This window comes from Alosa alosa, chromosome 3, assembly GCF_017589495.1.
Source record: "Alosa alosa isolate M-15738 ecotype Scorff River chromosome 3, AALO_Geno_1.1, whole genome shotgun sequence".
NCBI classification, from domain to species: Eukaryota; Metazoa; Chordata; class Actinopteri; order Clupeiformes; family Clupeidae; genus Alosa; species Alosa alosa.
In genome coordinates, this window is record NC_063191.1 from 7,385,459 (window position 1) to 7,405,914 (window position 20,456).

Below are 20,456 nucleotides of genomic sequence, written 5' to 3' on the forward strand. Positions count from 1 at the left end.
AAGTTTAATGGTACCCCGGTCTTTCAGTGTCCCGAATCATTGACGAAATTTGGGCATGCTAAAAGAAAAAAAAAAAAAAAAAAAAAAAAAATTGATCTGACTAAACCTATATGATCCTGGCTGCGCTTTTCTTACGGTCATAATAATGATTGAACTGGTGGTCATATCATAGTTAGTTTATTTGAAAAAAATAAGAGTTTGAGTGGAAGGTCACAATGCACAACAGGCATAGAAAAAAATAAGGTATTAGAATAAAATATTTCTGCAATGATAAGCGTTTATATGCACATAGGCCAAGTCTACATTAGCAGTACACTGATGATTAGTTTATTTTAGTTTTATTTTAAAATGATCAAATAGAAATTAGCCTTAATATTGAACATATTATGTTAAAATCAATTTCCTCCATTTATTTTTGAAACTGGTTGGTCAGATCGATTTCAATATTGATGTTCTGTTTTTAAGTGACAGCCCTTACAAGCACATAGTCTATATCAGCAGTGCACCGTTGACAACCCTGCAGTTGCAATGTTGATTTTTTTTGTCCTGCTAAAACAACTTTATTGTTTACAAGGGATGGGCCCTGGGATGTCTGGCTGTCTTTCCACTTTGTATTGTCTGTGTGTAGTAATGTATGGCCACCTTTATAATGGCCACATTTACATAATGTGGAGGAGCCATTCTTGAGAAATGCCTCCATCTAGTGGTAACTGAGAGCAGGTTCTACATAACAAGTAATCTAATGAATAGAATGGTAATTACATGTAACTGTAACAAGACATATTTTTATTTGAAATCGAATAATTCATTCATCATACATCCAGGGGAGCTTCACTTCTAATGGTGCCTTGTTGCGTAGCTGAGAAAAACACTTCCGTCAAGACATCTTCAGCTTCACGTATGGCAGGCTTGTACAGGTTAGAAAATTTAGAGCTGTAACAAAGTTGTCAGGGGGTGAAAAGCTGTTAGAAGATGATATTGTCACAAACTCAACAAAATATCCTTTCCATTTAAAAATTATAATACTGAACTGTTTAAAAGATGCCAATACTAAATATTTGTTTGAAATGTTTTGGTTAATTAGTGTGTACATAGTTGTAACAATATGTTGCCAAGTTTAAATGCACTAATCAATTGAAATGCACTGATTGTTTAACTATACTTAAAGGTATTTCTTGTTGTCTTTGATTTAAGGTACTAAGCTGTCCTTCACGTGACCATGTACAGTACCATCAAAATGAACATGGAGATATTAACATAACTATAAAAGCAGGCATCAAGCTTATTAGTACATCACTGCAAAGTGTTACTTTAATGTCTACATACATATATATGATAAGTGTTTGAGACTAATGATTTTTGCGTATTGCACAGTGGTTCAATTTGTTATCAGTGATTAATGCATCATGGAGGATGATGATAATGGTAGCAGTTTGACAGTTACAGCCCCTCACCTGGAGGGGGTGCTGTAGCCCCCTCAGCACCTCTACTTCCAGCTTCTCTTTCAATAGTACATTTAAAGTGTAGATATTAAAGCAATTAAGCTGTGGTACAAGGCCTATACTGTATAGACCTGACACATTTCCCAGTAAATAAAATACTAATGAATTAAAGAGCACCTACCTGTAAATACATAATATGCTACAGATGATGATGAGGATTGTCCCTGATATGGCAGCAGTGCTGATGTAGATCAATTGGGATGGATCTGGTGAGACTATGAGTGATAAAGCAGGGATCATTACTGATGTTACATCAATGTGCTCAATGTACAGGAATGCATATGGAATGACTGAAAGCAGTTACCTGAAGTAATGGTTAAGTTCCATGTTTCTGTCCTTTGGGCTTGAGAACCTGTTACTTCACATGTGTATATTCCCACATCAGAGACCTGCACGTCAGATATATGCAGCACCAAAGTAGAAGGATCAACACTCATCCTTTCTGAAGTGAAGTTTGTTTTGTATTTGTTGTCTTCCAATACTGGGCTATATAAAAACACCTGGATCCCATCCTTTGACCATTTGTTTTTTGTTATATACATTCCAGATGTGTTACAGTGCAGCGTGACATTCTCCCCCAGAGGTGTGTTGATGGAAACCACTTTATCTGTAACATCAAAGACAATCAATGGACTCACAGTGTTTAATAACTATATGTGATAATTACACTAAGATCCTTACAGTTAACAGTGACAATACTGTTGACCAATCTTCAAGAGAGCAGTGTAAAATAACAGTGCTAATAATGACTCTTACCTCCACTTGAAAAATGAAGCAGAATTGCATACAATCCCAGACACTGGAGGTGAACCCTCTTCGCCATATAAGAACGTCCTTCACTGAGAAAGAGCGCTGCAATGTTAATCTGCAGCTTTTGAAGTACTGAAGAAGAAGAGGAAGTGGTAAGTGACTGAGGAGGATGGCGCTAGAGGAGCTTTTTTACCCCAGGTTGCTTTTTTCTTGAATGGACATTATAAAGAAACAAATGATCAAATCCTATTTCAATCCCTGCATGTAAACTGTATATGAGACTACAAAACATGCCCATACAAAATCAGTTTTAAACATTACAACAAAATTAACCAATATAATTTTGTAATCATATAATATCCACCCAGTTACAAACAACAAACTGCACCCCTCACTTACCTTTATCCTATTACTCTGATGCCAAGGGCTGACACAGGAAGCTTGTTGTTGTACAAGTTATGTTCCTGTCCATTTCTGCATAGACTGTGTTGTCGTAATGTGTCCACAGTACTGATATTATTATCATTAAACATACACTTAATGACGAGATGAAAAAACAGATTCCTCAGTTCAAAGTGCTTCCACCCCCACTCCACCCACTAGCCTATTTCAAAGTGTTGAATTGCAACTTTATTTGCACTGTGCCTTGTTCACTGTTGCATGGCAAACACACAAGGTCAAACACAACCCAGGTCCAGAAAGTTTGACTGTTCAGACAAAATCTGGTCGAATCTTCACCCTATATTTTAACACCAGTCTCAAGATCAAAGTTCAAACTTTTGGTGATCAGCTATTTCTCAAACTCACCACCAGGAGGAGCTAGATAGCCCTAAAGATACCATCCCAGATCTTTGATTGACTCAATTTAGGTATTTTTGCTGTTTTAAACGTTAATTTTAACGTTTTAATTGTCATTGTCCTAAGTTAGATGATGTGTGATTTGTGCCTCTGTTTTTCACATATAATATGTGTGCATGTAAGAATATTTGCATTTGAATAAGTGCTCGAATTATCTGTTTGTCTTTGGCATCCATGAAAAGCACCCCAATTGCATGTGCCGAGTTCACAAACACACACACACCGCAATAGAGATGGCCACACATAGATAGATAGATAGGGAGTAAATGAGACAGCATCATCAGACGATTTCACAGTCAGTCAGAACAGTTTGATTTTGCGTTTCTCAGCAAGTAAAGTTTCAGTTAGCAATGGGTAGAAGGTGTTTTCTTAAGCAATAAGCCCCGAGAGGTCGTAGGTTACGCTGATTCTACAACAGCTAAGGGGCGTTGTTAGGTATGACACGCTAGCGGAGTGTAACATGCCCCTTGTACACAAGTTTTGAACATAAAAAGTCTATCCTGAAGAATCCTACATCATACAAATCCTACATCATTCATCATGATCTATCAGCACATGAGTGGGGGAGAAAGCTTGTCACTCACAATCATTAAGTTCCTGTTTCTCTCCCTCTTACTTTGTCAAGGCCTCATCCACATGGGAGTGAAATGTGTACAGTACAATAGTTTCCCTACAGAAAATTCGGTTTTTGATTTTTGGAATTTGATTAATAAAATACATTTTTCAAGTTCAGGGTTTGTGAAGACTGTATATATGTGAAAATGTTTTGGTAGTTTAATATTTGCCATACTATCTGATAAAGTGTGTTACATTAGGGATGTAGAGGCAAGCAACCCTGGCCTTGCAGTAATGTAATCACTCTGCTGCCTAGAAAAGTCTGATGCTTGCACAGAAATCATGACGCATTTTATTGTGACAACCTGACTGACAAACACTGTTTGGGATGTCCTTGGCATGTAGGTTGGGGTTGGGGCTGTTTCGTCAGCATTTCCATCGTTTCTATCGTATCGGCCATCTAGACGAACACATAAGAGTGCTGTGTGAACAGCTTCTACTTATCCTTGTCTAGTTTGTACTTGTCCACACTTTTTGCAGTTTCTAGAACCCCTTTTTTCGTTCATTTGGACAGAATGGAACTGGTGACTATTGAGTTCCTTAGCAGTACCTATAACTATTTGAGCTCCCGCTTTGGGGTAGGGTCTTTTCCCTGTCCATACTGTATGAACCATGACTGATGTACATGCCAACTTGCCCAGGGCAGTATCATTTTAAAGTGTATCCGTGTGGATAAGCCCCCACATCTGTCAGTCATTTAATTGTCTATCCAGTGCACATGTTCTCAGGCTTTCTTCAATTCTTTATCTTTTTTTTCCAATCTATCTAAGTCTTTGGTCCAGACACACAGACATATGGCCATACATACACAATATCAATCATACAGACCGACATACACACAAACTCTCTATCTCTCTCTCTCTCTCTCTCTCTCTCTTTCACGAACACACACACACACACACACCGACAGGTCAAGTCAGTCATATCTTGTCAAAACCATCCAACTGCCAATAACGATAGCCCTCCATCGTTTGCTGCAGACAATTCCCCCATGCCCTAATATAGAGTACCATTAACGTCGCAGTAATGGCACTGCTTTAAATGAGATAGCAATTTTCACATGGAAAAAGCACAGTCACATTAAAGTGCATTACACTGGTTAGCATCGGTGCATTGTCTCCCGGACAGGCTCTCAAAATGGTGCTGAAGTGCTAAATGGAAGCAACGAAATGGGGAAATGACAGCAGTGCTTTTCACAGCCTGCTTATTAAACTCTAATTAGGGAGAAGAGTCTGGGTTAACAGATTTCAACACTGTGAAAAATGAAGATGTGTGGTAGTGACATTTTTCACCAAAACGCCAGCGACACATCCTTTCTACACTCACACACACCTCCCGACACGCTGGAGACACTCCCATTGACACGCCAGCACACTCCCGCACACACACACATAGACCCAGACACCTGTTAGCATCTCCTACACACTGTATTCAAACTTTTTTTTTTTTTAAAGCTGACTATCGCGAAAATGCACACGTCACAAACACACACATTTCTCAGTTAAAACATGTACTTACTAGGGTTGGGCGAATGAAGCCCCATGAGGCTTTGGAAGGTTCTTCCTGATTGTATCGTAAATGTTTCGAAGTGTCAAAGCATCGAATACAAAACAGTGACATCTGGTGGTTAGCAGACATAACGGCGGGCTCTCATTAGCGATTAAACAATCACAGACAAAGCCACATGCCCGACCAAATGGCCCTTCTCTGACACTGGTAAAACAAAAGCGGAGAGACAACGTGTTCTGTTCCCTTTGTGAGTAAAACTATAAGGCCTACAGTCATTGGAATAAACATTATAGTTTTGATATGCTTCTAATAATTTGAATTGAAAATGTAATGTGCTTGGTTTTAAATAATGCTATGTTTCCATGATCATCTTAAAATTGGCCTTGGGAGGGTGGTAGCGTGTTCAGATATACGACGCAGCGACCATGGTTCAAATTCCGCCATGTTCATAATTGCCATGAGTTAGCATTATTTGATATTGCATGCTTCTCTATTGTGGTTGTGTTTAAGACTTCATTTGATGTTTTGCAAAAACGAATGGCAAAATAACGTAGGCTAATTGCTGTAGATGACCACAGTAGTGTCAGATAACAGTCATAGGTGCCAACTCTCACGCATTGGCCGTGAGACACACGCATTTGATTAGTTTCACACACTCACACGCCATACCCCCGATTTCTCACGCTGAAGTGTCAACCCGGTCGGTCAGATGCCTGAAAAATGAGTTTAGCCTATCTATAGATCTACCTGTTGACGGTTATGCTTTTAGAGACGGTGAGAGGGTTCAAGAGCACCCCCCGTCTGTGGAATTTTCTAAATTTTCTCTCATTTGCGATGCTACTTCAGAAGCCGTCCCAGGCATTTCCCCGCATTTCCCGGCTTCAGGTATGCTTTGAGTATTATTGAGTATCTTTCACGCTGAAGTGTCAACCTGGTAGGTCAAATACCTGGCAGATGAGGTTCAACTAAACTAAACCTATACATATGATATCACACATCAGGTGAACGTCGCGGAATCTAAGCTTTCCAATGATATTAGCGCCAAGTTGCTGTGATAAATGGTTCATGAAAAATTAACATTGAACCGAGGTGCAATTTAGGCTAATCATATTTGGATTTTTTTGCACACAGTGCACACCCATTACTCTCGGTTTAATATTTCACTAACCCTTCACACAACACGTGGCAAACCCAATATCACAATAAACAGCAAACCGTACCAAATACGAGGATATAAAGCATGCCTCTGTGCAATAAGTGGTTCCTGAGTATTTTGCAATTTTGAAATTGCAACACATTTCTACATAGCCTCATTGGGGCGAAATTATAATGTATTCTAATGTAAACTATTTGTCAGTAGGCCTACATACATTTTTTTGTAAATTGCTCAGCCATAGATTATCCCACCATCATGGTTCTTATATTGTCAGGTTCCAGCCAATCCCATTACAGATAAATGAATATATTTATATTGGCATGCTTCCTAGTGACATTAATGCAAAAAATATGAAGAAAATCAAATAACGAGACACAAATATTGATATAAAAGCCTGACATAAGCCATATGCAAACATTCACATCATGCAGATATGGGTACATCCTGAAAAAGGAATAGCATGTAGGCTATAGGCTATGGCCATTACAATGACCAATATATTATCTTAAATAAACCAGCTGAATAACACAAGTGACCACTTCTGCATAATTTCATTGAGTGCTGAAATGTACACATTTTTGAACATTTCTGAACTGTGAAATGTAGCATATGTTTTTGTGGTTGTGAACTTATTGCAATATCACCATAACTATTCCACCTGTGTGTGCATGGTTATAATTCTGAAGTGCAAAATAGCTTAGGCTACAGCACAAATATTTCCATAAAAATAAAGCAAGTTTGACCTCTGAATTTATTTTGAAAGTGCACCTGATTGATGCATTTAAAAGTTAAAATGTACAAACATTTCTTAAATTCTTACAAAACACCCACCCACTTTTTTTAAAATTGTTAGTTTGGACCCCCATTTAATTAATTTAAGTAGGCTGGCTTTATTTTGTTATATAGAAGTATCTAAATAACCTGTTAAAATGTACCAGAATTCAGGAAAATTGCATCTAGTCCAAACATTTTTTTCTTTCTGGGGAGGACCCCATACCCCTGAAATGTCCCACCCACTTTTACAATGCCTCCGGCGCCCATGGTCCTAGTAGTCGGCTAGATCCTTTGATACCAATGTTCATTTAACTCTGGGACCCTGGTCCCAGGGATGGATTACTGTATCGGCATTCTGGGCCCAGACCCAGGGGCCCCAAGGTGTCAGGGTGCCCTGAAGCCCAAGCCTTTGCATGGAATCATTGCCTCAATATCAACACACATCAGGATGTAGGCTATGAATCTGATTGAATTTAGTATTGGCCATCCCAAAATGCTAGTTTCTGACGAGCCAGACCCACATTAAAATGTAGGGTCTGGGCACTCACCGCTCAAAGTGCTCAGTCCGAGGGGTGGGATAATCGGTTGTCTTTCAAATTCCTCACGCAAAAGGACAGCATTGAGTCCCATGCTTTTCCCACCACCAACTGGTTGGCAAAGTTCAAACTTTTGCCATCTCAAAACAAGCGTAACTCGTGTCACACTGTTGGGCCAACAGCAATATCCATCTTCTTTGTTTTCAAGTAGCAGGGAATTTAAGCCAAACCGTTGTAACTCTGCCATCAATCATTATGTTATGCCCCCTAACGACTCTATAGACGATTTGATTGGCCTGATAGAAGTTTAATTTTTTTCGAGCTCACAAAGCCAACGGAGAGTTGCTAGACTAGTAGCCCTGGAAGCAATGTAATTTGCTGCCGCTAGGTGTGTCTAGATTTCTAAGCTACCAAAATGCACCAGAATACAGGAAATCACATCAAACAAATGAAGAGAAAATTCTGGGAGGACCCCCAAACCCCTTCCACATGTGCGACAATTAGTGGGGAGCCCTTATTACATGTGGGCCCAGGGCCCGAAAGTTCATAATCTGTCCATGCCTGGTCCCTACACCTGGAGAACCACTGATGCACGTTTTTTTTTTTGTAATGGTATAATGCTGAATGAGCCAAACAAAAATTTCCGAAAGTAAAATTTTGGTTGGCCCCACCAAATCTCACTCCAAGGTTTTTAAAAGTTGGCAGCCCTGTAACAGAAAACATATAAAGGGCATTGTGAAAACATGGGGCATTGTGTACAATGGGGATTGTGAAGTCCTTGTGTAGGGCTACAATTTTAGAAGGGTGCTTGTGCAACAAAACATATGTGTTGGGGACTTTAAAGGTTTATCGAACCCGTAACGCTTTTTTTAGGGTTTGATACAAGCACCGGTGCCCCTGTGTCAAATGTCCCATTTAAACTTTTTCAGTGACGCCCTAAGCTTCGTGACGTCATCAGTCACGGACCTTTACAACTTTGATACGCTCCGATACATTGTGCCGAAGCAGATTGCTTCAAGGAAGTGATACGAGCTTCGTGCCTCGGTGTCAGACTTCCCATCCCTAGTACTTACCATCGTGGCGAGCAAACGAGGGTACCAGTTGTCTCGGCCCCATATTCCACTCGCGAACACAATAGTTCACTGCACTACAACAACATTTCTCACTCACCGCTGCCAATGGGTGTTCCATCAGAATGGTCCGGTGGGGAAACCGAGCCTTTATGGAACCTATGTTCTTAACCACTGTCCCGGTTCAGTGGCTAAACTTTTGGTTGTCATGGTGACGATGGTGATATGTGAGTAATTGTTTTGTAGCTTTATTTCATGCATACAGTATACTAAAAATAAGTAAATATGGGATGTATGTTTTCTACTTTTTAAAAGCTATTTTCTGGGGATAGTGTGATAATTTGTATGTACTTCCAAATGTGTGTTTTAAAGGTTTTTGTAATGCCATTTTCGGATTGGTTTATTGTCTGTCCAATCACTGCCTTGGTAGATTTGAGCCCTTCAAAAAGGGCAGGGTTTTCATTTGGGGAGAGAGCTTAAGGGGAAAAGCTTGCTGTGAAGCTGTGCAGTGAAGTAAGTGCAAGTGCAAGAAAAAAGTGTGATCGCGGATCGTTCTCTAAACAGTCTTTTTTTGTAGTTATATTTGTGTTGCCTGATTGAGGCCGGTTTTGTTTTCCGCTTATTCTCAGTTTTTGTTTCTCTTTGGTTAATCACTGCTACTGCACTGTAAATAAACTCGCTTCCCGCTTCACTTTAGTCTTGAGTTGCCTAGTCGTTTTTTCTTTATGGTCATCCTGATATGAGAGCCTCAATCTCACAAACACCTTCACAAAAGCCCTTTATTGCAGCATAGGCAAGCCATAGCTGTGGTCAATATTTGTTCCCTGGACAATAATGATGTTTTTTTTTTTTTCTTCTTGGACCAACTAAGGACCCTTAAATGCCCATATTGAAATGGCTTCCATTCCTTATTGTCCATGTGCCATGTGGATCAGTCGTATACAGAATCAGTTCATATAGCACACATGCATATATTCATAATCCCACACCTCTGCCAAGCATTTCCACAGCATTTGAGAGAGTGATGTAGCCCATTACTTTGATAAAGCAGCAAATGTATGCAAGCCCCCCACCTCCATATCATCAAAGCAACCACAGGGAGCACATATATAATCAGGCAGTCTTCCAAAGGGGCTCCTTCAATGACAGTTACCACACATACGTGATCAAACGGAGAGAGGCTAAGCCAAATTAGCGTTTGAGAAGAGAATTAGTAGTTTACTATGTGCAGTGTGGAAGGCAGTAACCCAGTTAGCTAAACAGTCTATTTATCTTTTCAAAAGCATTTTACTGACTTTCCATTTAAGTGTGTAAGTAATTACAAAAGACTGAAATGCCAGTTATGGCTTCTGGGCAGCACATATTTGCTAAACTTAATTGAAAATCTATGGCAATGGCCAACGTTCATTCGTTTAATTTCGACAGAGCTGACCCATTCTTGTTTTTCCTTCATCTGTAGAGTGTCATTGCAAAGTCACTTCAAGTTAATTCTCAGTTTATTGGTAACTGTGGATATTCAGTTAAGTTTAATTCAAATTGTTTCAGCAAAGAGTCCTTTCTGTGGAGTGCTCTGCTGTGCATGCATGTGTGTGTGTGTGTGTGTGTGTGTGTGTGTGAGAGAGAGAGAGAGAGAGAGAGAGAGATGGGAGTTTAAAACTCTTCCTGTGATGCTGTATTGAAAGCGTTCAAGGGCAAGAGCATCATCATCTCGGCTGCAATGTCATTTATTAATAAACTGACACATAAAACAAAGCGTTCGCACCCACAAGGGCAGAGAGACAGGGGCTGGCAAAGCAGCATGCTCGTGTAGCCAGAAGCTATCAGCCAGCGAGCGCTTTTATTAGACAGAGAAACACACACACACACACACACACACACACACACAGATGCACACACCCACGCACACACACACACACACACACACCCACGCACACACACAGATGCACACACCCACTTACATTCATACACACACACACACACAGATGCACACACCCACGCACACACACACACACACACACACACACACACAGATGCACACACCCACGCACACACACACACACACACCCACGCACACACACAGATGCACATACCCACTCACATTCATACACACACACACACACACACACACACACACAGATGCACACACCCACTCACATTCATACACACACACACACACACACACACACAGATGCACACACCCACTCACATTCATACACACACACACACGCGCACACACACACACACACACACACACACACACACACACACAGATGCACACACCCACTCACATTCATACACACACACACACACACCCACACACACACACACACACACACACACACACACACACACACACACACACACACACACACACACACACACACACACACACACACAGATGCACACACCCACTCACATTCATACACACACACACACACACACATACACACACACGCACACACACACACACACACACACTGTTCCAGATCAGACTCTGCCAGGCCTGGCCAGAGACAGATGGACAGAGATAGCTTGGCCCAAAAAAGTGAAATCAGGGCTGGGCACCCTGAATTGCATCCACATTTCTGAGTGGTATCTCTGATGTTACGAGGCCATTAGGGGATCTTTAGGCTGCAGCGCATATCATTAGAAACGTGGTCCAAGACACTGACATGCACTGGATGTGGGCAAGTTAAGATTCAGTTTGACGAGTGCAGTCCCTCTGATTGAAGTCTGGGAGAGTTTATGATAATTAGTGACCACTCTAATGTATTAGATTTGCCACATAAGAGGACTGTCACAAACACTAGATGTAGAAATGTGTTGAGTCTTGACTTGACTGAGCTCTGACATATAAAATACAGTTTTATTTCAACAGCTTCAACACACAATTTTCTAAACATGTCTTTCAAACCAGCCTGATCTCACCAAACGGCGGAGAATGACACGCCAATTTCTTATGTCATTTAGCTGCAGTTATTCAGACGCCGTTTTTATGCTGTGTCATTTCACTTTTAGTCCCAATTGATTTGTGCCAGCAGAAAGGTAGCGGTAATCTTACGCGAATGGGGATTTTTTCCGGCTTTTCCGCAAAAAACGAAGACCCACGAAGGTTGGTTGCTCTCAGAGCTGTTTTGATCAATGAAATTTGACAAAAGGGGGTCACACAGAAAACTGCTTTGCCACCTTTTAAAAACAAATTGTAAAAACAATGTAATTTACTCCATTAACACCTGTAGAAAATGAATCAAACAGGTGAATAGCGCAGTGATAGGCCTATAAACTTTATACAATTTATAAGATTTATAAAAAATCGTTTGCATTAAAGTTTAGTCCATCAGATTAATTTAGCTAGAATAGAATAAATGAGTAGCCTTATACACTCGACTGACTTTTCAAGTCGTTAGTGTGAGCCTATGCAATCAATGATGTGATCGACATACATGTCTTGTGTACAGTAGGCTACAATTCGCCTGGAATGCCGCCATTGAGTGCAACAATTTTCATTGCGTTTGATCCGGCATCCCCGGTAAGTCGCATTTATTTAGCCTAGGGCCTACTCTTAGTCCAGTGTATGCATGGGAAATATGACAAATTAGCATGACTAATGGCATATAATAAACTTCTAACCTTAATCGTAAATGTTATTAATGCTATGGACTGATAGTCTACATTTCTTTGTCTATGTCAGGCCGCTTTTTGTTATGAAACCGACTTCGATCTGTTTTATTATCCTCTTTGTAGACTAGGCTACTTATTTGACTTAGGCCTACTTATTTTCTTACAATAGCCTAGGCTACTAATATACTGTAATGACATTGCATTGTCAGTTTTAAGAGGAGAAGTGTTTGATCAGGGTGTGTGCTCAATTTTGTCGCTGGAATTTTTGTCCAGGGCGGCTTTTAGTGGTTACAGTTCATCATCTGACCACAGTTTTAGGGCAATTGGGATTAGGCGCTGTGGAGCTCTTGTCAGCAGACATCAACAGGCTCATACAACGTTATATGAGATGGCATGGCATAAAATAGGAGGTATGTCTGGTAAACCAGTATGTAATGCATTGGTTTTACAACTGATAGACACATTATCTATGTATCTATCTCATTTTAATTATGGATGTAGAATTCATGGCAATGAACATAAAAAAGTATAATTATAGGATACATAACAAAGAAAGAACCCAGGATTTATGGGCAATTGTTTTTAGCAGGTTACGAAATATCCCTATTTTGACTAAAACTCCATTTTTAAGAGAGAATAAGAATGTTTTTACAGTTTTGGAGGGCTATCATTTTATCTTTGTTATCCCCCTTTGTTCTCTTTTAGTTCTCTTACATGTGTTGGATATTTTGGTCTTTTTAAGAAAAAAAAATGCTGGTGGGAGTTAAAAGACTAAGTCTGTCTGAGGTGTTTATAGGGAATCAAAATCTGACAAGGATATTTTGCTTTCTGGACATGGCAATTGCATAAAATTTCATGGGCATCTTCCTTGCCATCCAAACATGTGCCACAATAAGTTTCAACAAATTATACTGTATGGTTCAAGAGATATAGCTATTTGATGTGTGTGTTAGAGGTTAGATGAAATCCCTATTTGGCTACTTTTTAACACCCTAGCAACCATCTTAATTACCCTAGCAACCACTTGTATAATGTCAAGCTAGCAACCAACATAGCAACCGTGTTATTTTGCATAGCAACCACCATATCTACCCTAGCAACACCATAGCAACCATTCAAATTACCCCATCAACAACCTAGCAACCACCACAATATGACCATAGTAACCACCATAGCAACCACGGGTATTTAGCATAGTAAACGCCATATGTACCCTAGCAACGCTTATATATTTACTGACCTGACCAACATATGTGTGTTTTTTGGGTGTCTCAGAGATTCCACCTTTGGAACAGTTGTCAGGGGCCTCAAGTCGGTGCCGTGTGTCTTGGTCCCATCCCTCTAGCACCTAGTGTTACCACGCCAGAAGAGGGAAACCTTGCACGCTTCGAACCATTTATCTCCTTCCGAATAATCCAATCGACTCCAAACTGAGCCTGGCTTGTTTGTGATGTCCCGTTGTTCAACATATTCTGATTTCATACTGATCGACCAACATAAGTGAGTTTTTTTTTTGGCTAAAAAAATGTAAAAATGGCTAAACGTTAGCAATTCCACTGCTTTGTTATTTTGCAAAGCAACCACCATATGTACCCTAGCAACACCCAAGCAACCACCTTAATTACCCTAGCAACGCCCTAGCAACCATCTTAATTACCCTAGCAACCACTTGTATAATGTCAAGCTAGCAACCAACATGCTTACCCTGACAACCACCATAGCAACCGTGTTATTTTGCATAGCAACCACCATATCTACCCGAGCAACACCATAGCAACCATTCAAATTACCCTGGCAACAACCTAGCAACCACCACAATATGACTATAGTAACCACCATAGCAACCACAGTATTTAGCATAGTAAACGCCATATATACCCTAGCAACGCTATATACATTTACTGACCTGACCAACATATGTGTGTTTTTTGGCTAAAAATGTAAAAATGGCTAAATGTTAAATCGCCAAAAAAGTATTTTTTGCAGACACAATGCTTTGCGTTACAGCCAGAGGGATGAAACTTTGCATCGCCCATGGGGTCATGTGCAGAAGGTCTGACTTGAATTTCAGCCTTGTAGCTCCATGCTACCACCCACAACTCCACATCTGAAGTGGGAGTGGTAAACTTTTTTAATGTTTTTCCTTTACAATTTTTTTTGTGGGTGTCTCAGAGATCCCACCTTTGGAAGACTTGTCAGGGGCCTCAAGTCGGTGTCGTGTGTCTTGGTCCCATCCCTCTAGCACCTAGCGTTACCGCGACAGAAGAGGGAAACCTTGTATGTTTCGAACCGTTTATCTCCTTCCGGGAATAATCCACCGACTCCAAACTGAGTCTGGCTTGTTTGTGATGTCCCGTTGTTCAACATGTTCTGATTTCATACTGATCGGATCAACATAAGTGTGTTTTTTGGCTAAAAATGTAAAAATGGCTAAATGTTAAATCGCCAAAAAAGTAGTTTTTGCTGGCACAATGCTTTGAGTTACAGCTAGAGAGATGACACTTTGCACACTCCATGCGGGTCATGTTGTGATATGGACCACCCTGGCCATTGTGGACTCCACTATTAAGGGACAGGTAATTCAACCACCTAAAGCATATGTTTTCTAACAGTTTTACCTTTACATCCTGCAGAAGTTCAAGAGGGATCTCTCGTATGCAGTGCTGCTCCTTTGCCTCATCAAGGTGAGACATGTGTAACCTACAGTATATTCCACCCTTATGTTTGCTTAATCTCATCCTGGCATATGGTTTTATTAAGCACTAAAAACTACCTGCACTCGTCACGTCACTCTGAACAGTGATGTCATCCTGGCATATAGTTTTATTAATTATACAGAAGGGAGGAATATAACTTATTATACTGTAGCTTAAATCACATCTCCACACTACAGGCGTTCAAAAAATATATAATTTAGGCTATCTACGGTAGGTATGGTTATGGTAGGTATGGTTATGGATATGGTTTGCATGGCTGAAACTGCTTTGCCTTTGAGTTGGAGCTCAAAACGTATCATATGTGTACCTTGTTCGCCAATATACAAAATAGTGCCATGTATGGATTTATGTCCTCCAATGGTTGCAGGAAAGTGGGATATGTCCTATTGTATGTTAAATCACACCTACAACTGACCAGCTTTCAGAAAATATATACGGTTTGCATGGCTGAAACTGCTTTGCCTTTGAGTTGGAGCTCAAAACGTATCATATGTGTAGCTCGTTCGCAAATATGCAAAATAGAGCCATGTATAGATTTATGTCCTCCAAAGTTTGCAGCATGGTGAGACATGTCCTATTGTATGTTAAATCACACCTACAACTGATCGTATGATATGCAAAAGTCTGCAGGAAAGTAGGTCAGGCTTTCAGAATATATACAGTGGGATATGTCTCAATTCATGTTAAATGTTCATCATTTTCTTCATAATTAAAGGTTTGAAGAGACAGAGGACGGTGGTGCAAAAGAGAAGGAGGGCCAGCCGGGCCTCGTGGAGTTCAATCAGTGGCAGGGTATTTTTTAGCCTGACAGTGTAGCTGTAATGTTAAAGTTTGTGACTTTGGAGAGCTAGACGGTAAAGATGTGCACCCGCTAATATTGGGTGCAGTGAAGAAAGAAAGGGAGGGAGGCTGCTTTTAAAAGAGAGGGAAAGTATAATCTTGCAGTGGTGCAGTGGTGAGGCTGGAGCACCCCTGGCTTTTTGGTCATGGGTTGACTTCAGCAGTGAGTCACCCACCTTCAATTTCACAGGTATATGTAATATTTATTCAACAACATTTCAATGATGAGATCTATCGAAGATGACATTCAATGGAAGAACAATTCTTTTAGTATGGTCACAATCTGGCCCTGAGTTTTGATAAAAATGATATTGACATGGCAACACAAACCTAATTGATAATGAATTTTAAGGGGAGGGTTTTCGGTTACGGTTCATTTAGGGCCAAAGTATCTTGAGGCCTTTTGGACCAATGACAGGAAGGCTGAGCTGCTGAACATGTACACTAATAGGGGTGTGTCAAGTGGTATGTATAAATGAAAGTGGTGTTAAGGTTTGTTTTTGTGTCAATCCTTTCTTGAAGTTCAGAAAAGGAACCTTAACATTTGTTTTTAATGACACTGAGCGTACTGTCTTACAGATGCTTTGGGGGGGTGAGAGGCCATACGTTGACCCTGATATCAGTGGCACACATTGCCGGATGGCAATTGGCCGTCTGATAAAAGAACATGGTATGACTGGCATTCTATGTTTTCAATTTCCTTATTTAAAGATCAAAATGATGCAGACTACTGAATCTGATTACACTTTAACACCCTTCTATCTCAGCACTGAGTCAAGATTTGTCTAGGCCTGAATATCTGCCACAACACAGGCCGCCTTGATGGCCTGAGGAGTTGCCCTTTGCCTCAGTCAGTGACGGTACGTTAATATTGAATAACCAACTATTACTGTTTCAACTGCATGCACACAGCTGTTGCAACATGATTTGACTTTAACTTTTTTTCCTCACTATGGTCATTTTGATACACTTTTTGATGCATTGTTTGCCATTTTTAAAGGAAAAAGGTGAAGGGCTGAAGCTTTCACTGCTGAAAAGCTGAGGAAGGTGGTAATGCCATACAATGCGATATAATCTCCAGGTATATATACAATTGTATGAACCTGTCTAAAACCTTTTGCATACCAGTGTGTTTTACAGACTAAAACAGATTTGTACATACATATCTAACAATGATGTGCTTTTCCTTTAATCTGTTGAGCTGCAGCAGTCTGTTGAGGCACCACCATCACCCCCATCACCAGCAACACCAGCAGCAGCAACACCTGCTGCGCCTCTCACCCCCCTCAACCCCCCACCCCACCCCATGAGGTAAGGACGCTGGGGCACAGCGCCTCTCACCCCCCCCACCAGCCACCCTCTCCCCCATGAGGCAAGGACGCCTGCACAGGCACAGCGCCCCCCCCCCCCCCCACAACCCACCCCCATGAGGCAAGGACGCTGGGCACCAGCAGCAGCCTCACTACCAGCAGCAGCATCACCACTACCAGCCTTTAATGCAGATTTCAATCTCCAGGTATGTACAATTGTATCAAGCTGTCTAAATTGATGTAGTTTTGCTTCATTCCTTAAAAACACAGAAAATACTTAAAAAGAGAAGGATGAATGATTTCAAGTGCAACCATTGTGTTTAAAGACATTTGTACATACATATCTAACAACGATGCGCTTTTCCCTTAGTCAGAGAATGTGCAGCAGTTTGTTGAGGCACCACCAGCAACAGTAGCAGTACCAGCTGCAGCTGTGTCAGTGGCAGGAGCAGCACCATCAGCACCACAAACACCACCAGCAGCAGCAGCAGATTATAAAGAAGGATCACAATGAATATTATGTCATTTCCTTTAATGTGTCAACATCTTTTGGAAAAGTAAAGCATCTATCATCCTAAAGCAATCTCACTTTTCTTTGTTTGTTGATAAGCTACGTGTTTTTCATCGTAATTGATTCAATATACAAGTGTGACAGTTTTGGTGTATCGTAAACAGAACAGGACAATTGGAAATAGTTAGCCACCTACAGAGTCTTAAAAACAAGCAGATTAGCACTAGCAGATTTAGGCCTACTTCTTTCCCAATGCAATAACAAGGCACTCATTCATTTACTCATTAGTCATTTTAGTTTGTATTACTACATTCATTATTATTGTTGTAATCTCACATGTACTATGGCTACCATAATTAAAATGAGATAGATACATAGATAATGTGTCTTAATAGGCCTACAGTGAAAATACATTATATAGCCAACTGTTCCAGCAAGGAGGAAGATGGGGTAGGCCTATGGATATCGGGCATGCGTATCCACTCCTAGGCCTATTCTCCTACACTCCCCCTGTAGTAGCCAGCATTACATTTAAATCTCTCACTTTGGCCTATAGGACACTGACTGGATCTGCTCCTTGTTATTTTAATTCAGTGATCAAGATGTACTTCCCCAACTGCCCACTGCTGTCTTCTGATTTCCATTTGTTCTGTCGACTACTCATGAACGCTATTCAAGACTCTTCCTCAGTGGTTCCATGTGGGTGCAATAAGTTGCACAGTGCTCTCTGTTCCTGTGATAGTTTACAGTGTTTTTAAAAGGTGTCTAAAGGCACATTTGTTCAACATGCAGTCCATTAAGCAGTAAAGCACTATAACTTGTTATTATATCATTGATTGAATGGGCATTTGTTTATTAGCCTATTGCTATTGTCCTTATTACAGTCTGACCAACATCTTCATTTGTTCCCTGTTCAATTTAAGTGTTATATTGTTATCTATTTATATGTTGCTTTGAACAGCAAAGATAGGATAACGAGCCTCCTTATTCTTCAGTCAAGCAATAGCCTACGGGGCGTTGCCTAGCAACAAGGGTCAGAAGTAGCCAACACTTTTTCGATATTTTGTGGAATTATACTTATTTTCATTGAATGCCAATGTCGTGAGTCATGTACCAACTTGCTTTAACTATTTCTCTACACATTATAGACAGCAAAAGTCGTCTGTGCCAGTGTTTTGCATCCTAACAATAATTTGTTTATGTTTTAATACAAAACCGCTTTTAATGAACTACTTACAATTAAAGTACATTGTTATAAAGCAGCGTTGAAATGAACGCTACACGCCATGGGGCATGTAGTCTAATTAAAGAAATAGCTATAATTTCAAAATTACAAAAATATTTTTATACATAACATGAGAAACATGCTTGAATTATTAAGATGTATCACCTGCTTGACTATAAAGTCAAAAGCTTGCAATATTTGTAATATTTTTAAATAAATGTAATTTTCCCATTTTTGCACATAAGGTACACAAATGACAGAAACATTATTTATAACACATATCTTAAGTAATAAGCATACCAAATTTCAGACAAATCTGACCAGTGGTTCCACAATTCAGGAAACTCAAAATATTACATTTTTACACCTTTGAGGGGCGCTACTGAGGTAACCGGGGGACCTGGGGCATTAAAAATTCTTGAGATGCTTCCTTGCATCCGGATGAACAACATATGCTATTTTATTTCACCCTCTGAATATTTACATTTTTCCTCAACTGGGCATAATGACCATGCGTAGCCTACATTTGGATGAGCATGACATGATGAGAACGTAAAGCAATAGTTTCAACTTTGGCAAAAAACATTTGACATGGACTTAACCCTTAAAGGAGTACCGTCACACCGGTGTGACGGGAATGTTGAGAAATGAACATTCTAAAGAATATCTGGGTTCATTGAATTCAACATAGAATTTTAGAACCTTCAATTGTTGCGGAACTTAGAATGTTCAAAAACCTACACCTTTAAGGGTTAAAGGCATAGAGGAAGCTTTTGAGGGTTTGGGATGGCATCATCAACCCAACTTGGTTTGATCCATGAACTTGTGCATCCAAAACTGTCAGAAAATGCAGCCGAATGGCTGTGTGGATGGCACTTTGCAGGACTGTCGCGTAGGTCAAAACTGACCAGCAGGGTGATGTCATGCAAATCATGTTTATTTCATATCAAAACACTTGCATATTTTAGATAAAAGCACAATATCGATGTTATGAGGTGCTTGGTTTGATCCATGAACTTGAACATGAACTTTGATCCATGAACAGAAAATGCAGCCGAATAGCTGTGTGGATGGTACTTTACAGGGCTGTCGCGTAGGTCAAAACTGACCAGCAGGGTGATGTGCAAGTGTTTTGATATGAAATAAACATGATTTGCATGACATCACCCTGCTGGTCAGTTTTGACCCCGCGACAGCCCCTGCAAAGTACCATCCACACAGCCATTCGGGCTGCATTTTCTGACAGTTTTGATGGACACAAGTTCATGGATCAAACCAAGCACCTCATAACATCTATATTGTGCTTTTATCTGATATATGCAAGTGTTTTGATTTGAAATAAACATGATTTGCATGACATCACCCTGCTGGTCAGTTTTGACCTACGCGACAGCCCTGCAAAGTACCATCCACACAGCCATTCGGCTGCATTTTCTGACAGTTTTGGATGGACACAAGTTCA

General features: G+C 40.3%; 1 protein-coding gene across 3 annotated transcripts in view; it reads right to left on the reverse strand.

Moving 5' to 3' along the window:
- Window positions 1-769: 769 nt before the first annotated feature.
- Window positions 770-20,456, reverse strand: part of LOC125291508 (Down syndrome cell adhesion molecule-like protein 1 homolog) — a 48,114-nt gene continuing 28,427 nt past the window's right edge. Inside the window, exons 5-9 of one of the 3 annotated variants that reach the window (XM_048238224.1) lie at window positions 2,259-2,341; window positions 2,003-2,109; window positions 1,807-1,891; window positions 1,624-1,717; window positions 770-933 (exon numbers count right to left, since the gene is read on the reverse strand). In XM_048238224.1, the coding sequence (XP_048094181.1) occupies window positions 813-933; window positions 1,624-1,717; window positions 1,807-1,891; window positions 2,003-2,109; window positions 2,259-2,341 (490 nt within the window). In that variant the 3' untranslated portion in view covers window positions 770-812. Of the gene's footprint in view, window positions 934-1,623; window positions 1,718-1,806; window positions 2,110-2,258; window positions 3,363-20,456 lie in introns of those variants that run through there. The other 2 variants (XM_048238223.1, XM_048238222.1) reach the window with 2 other exon arrangements.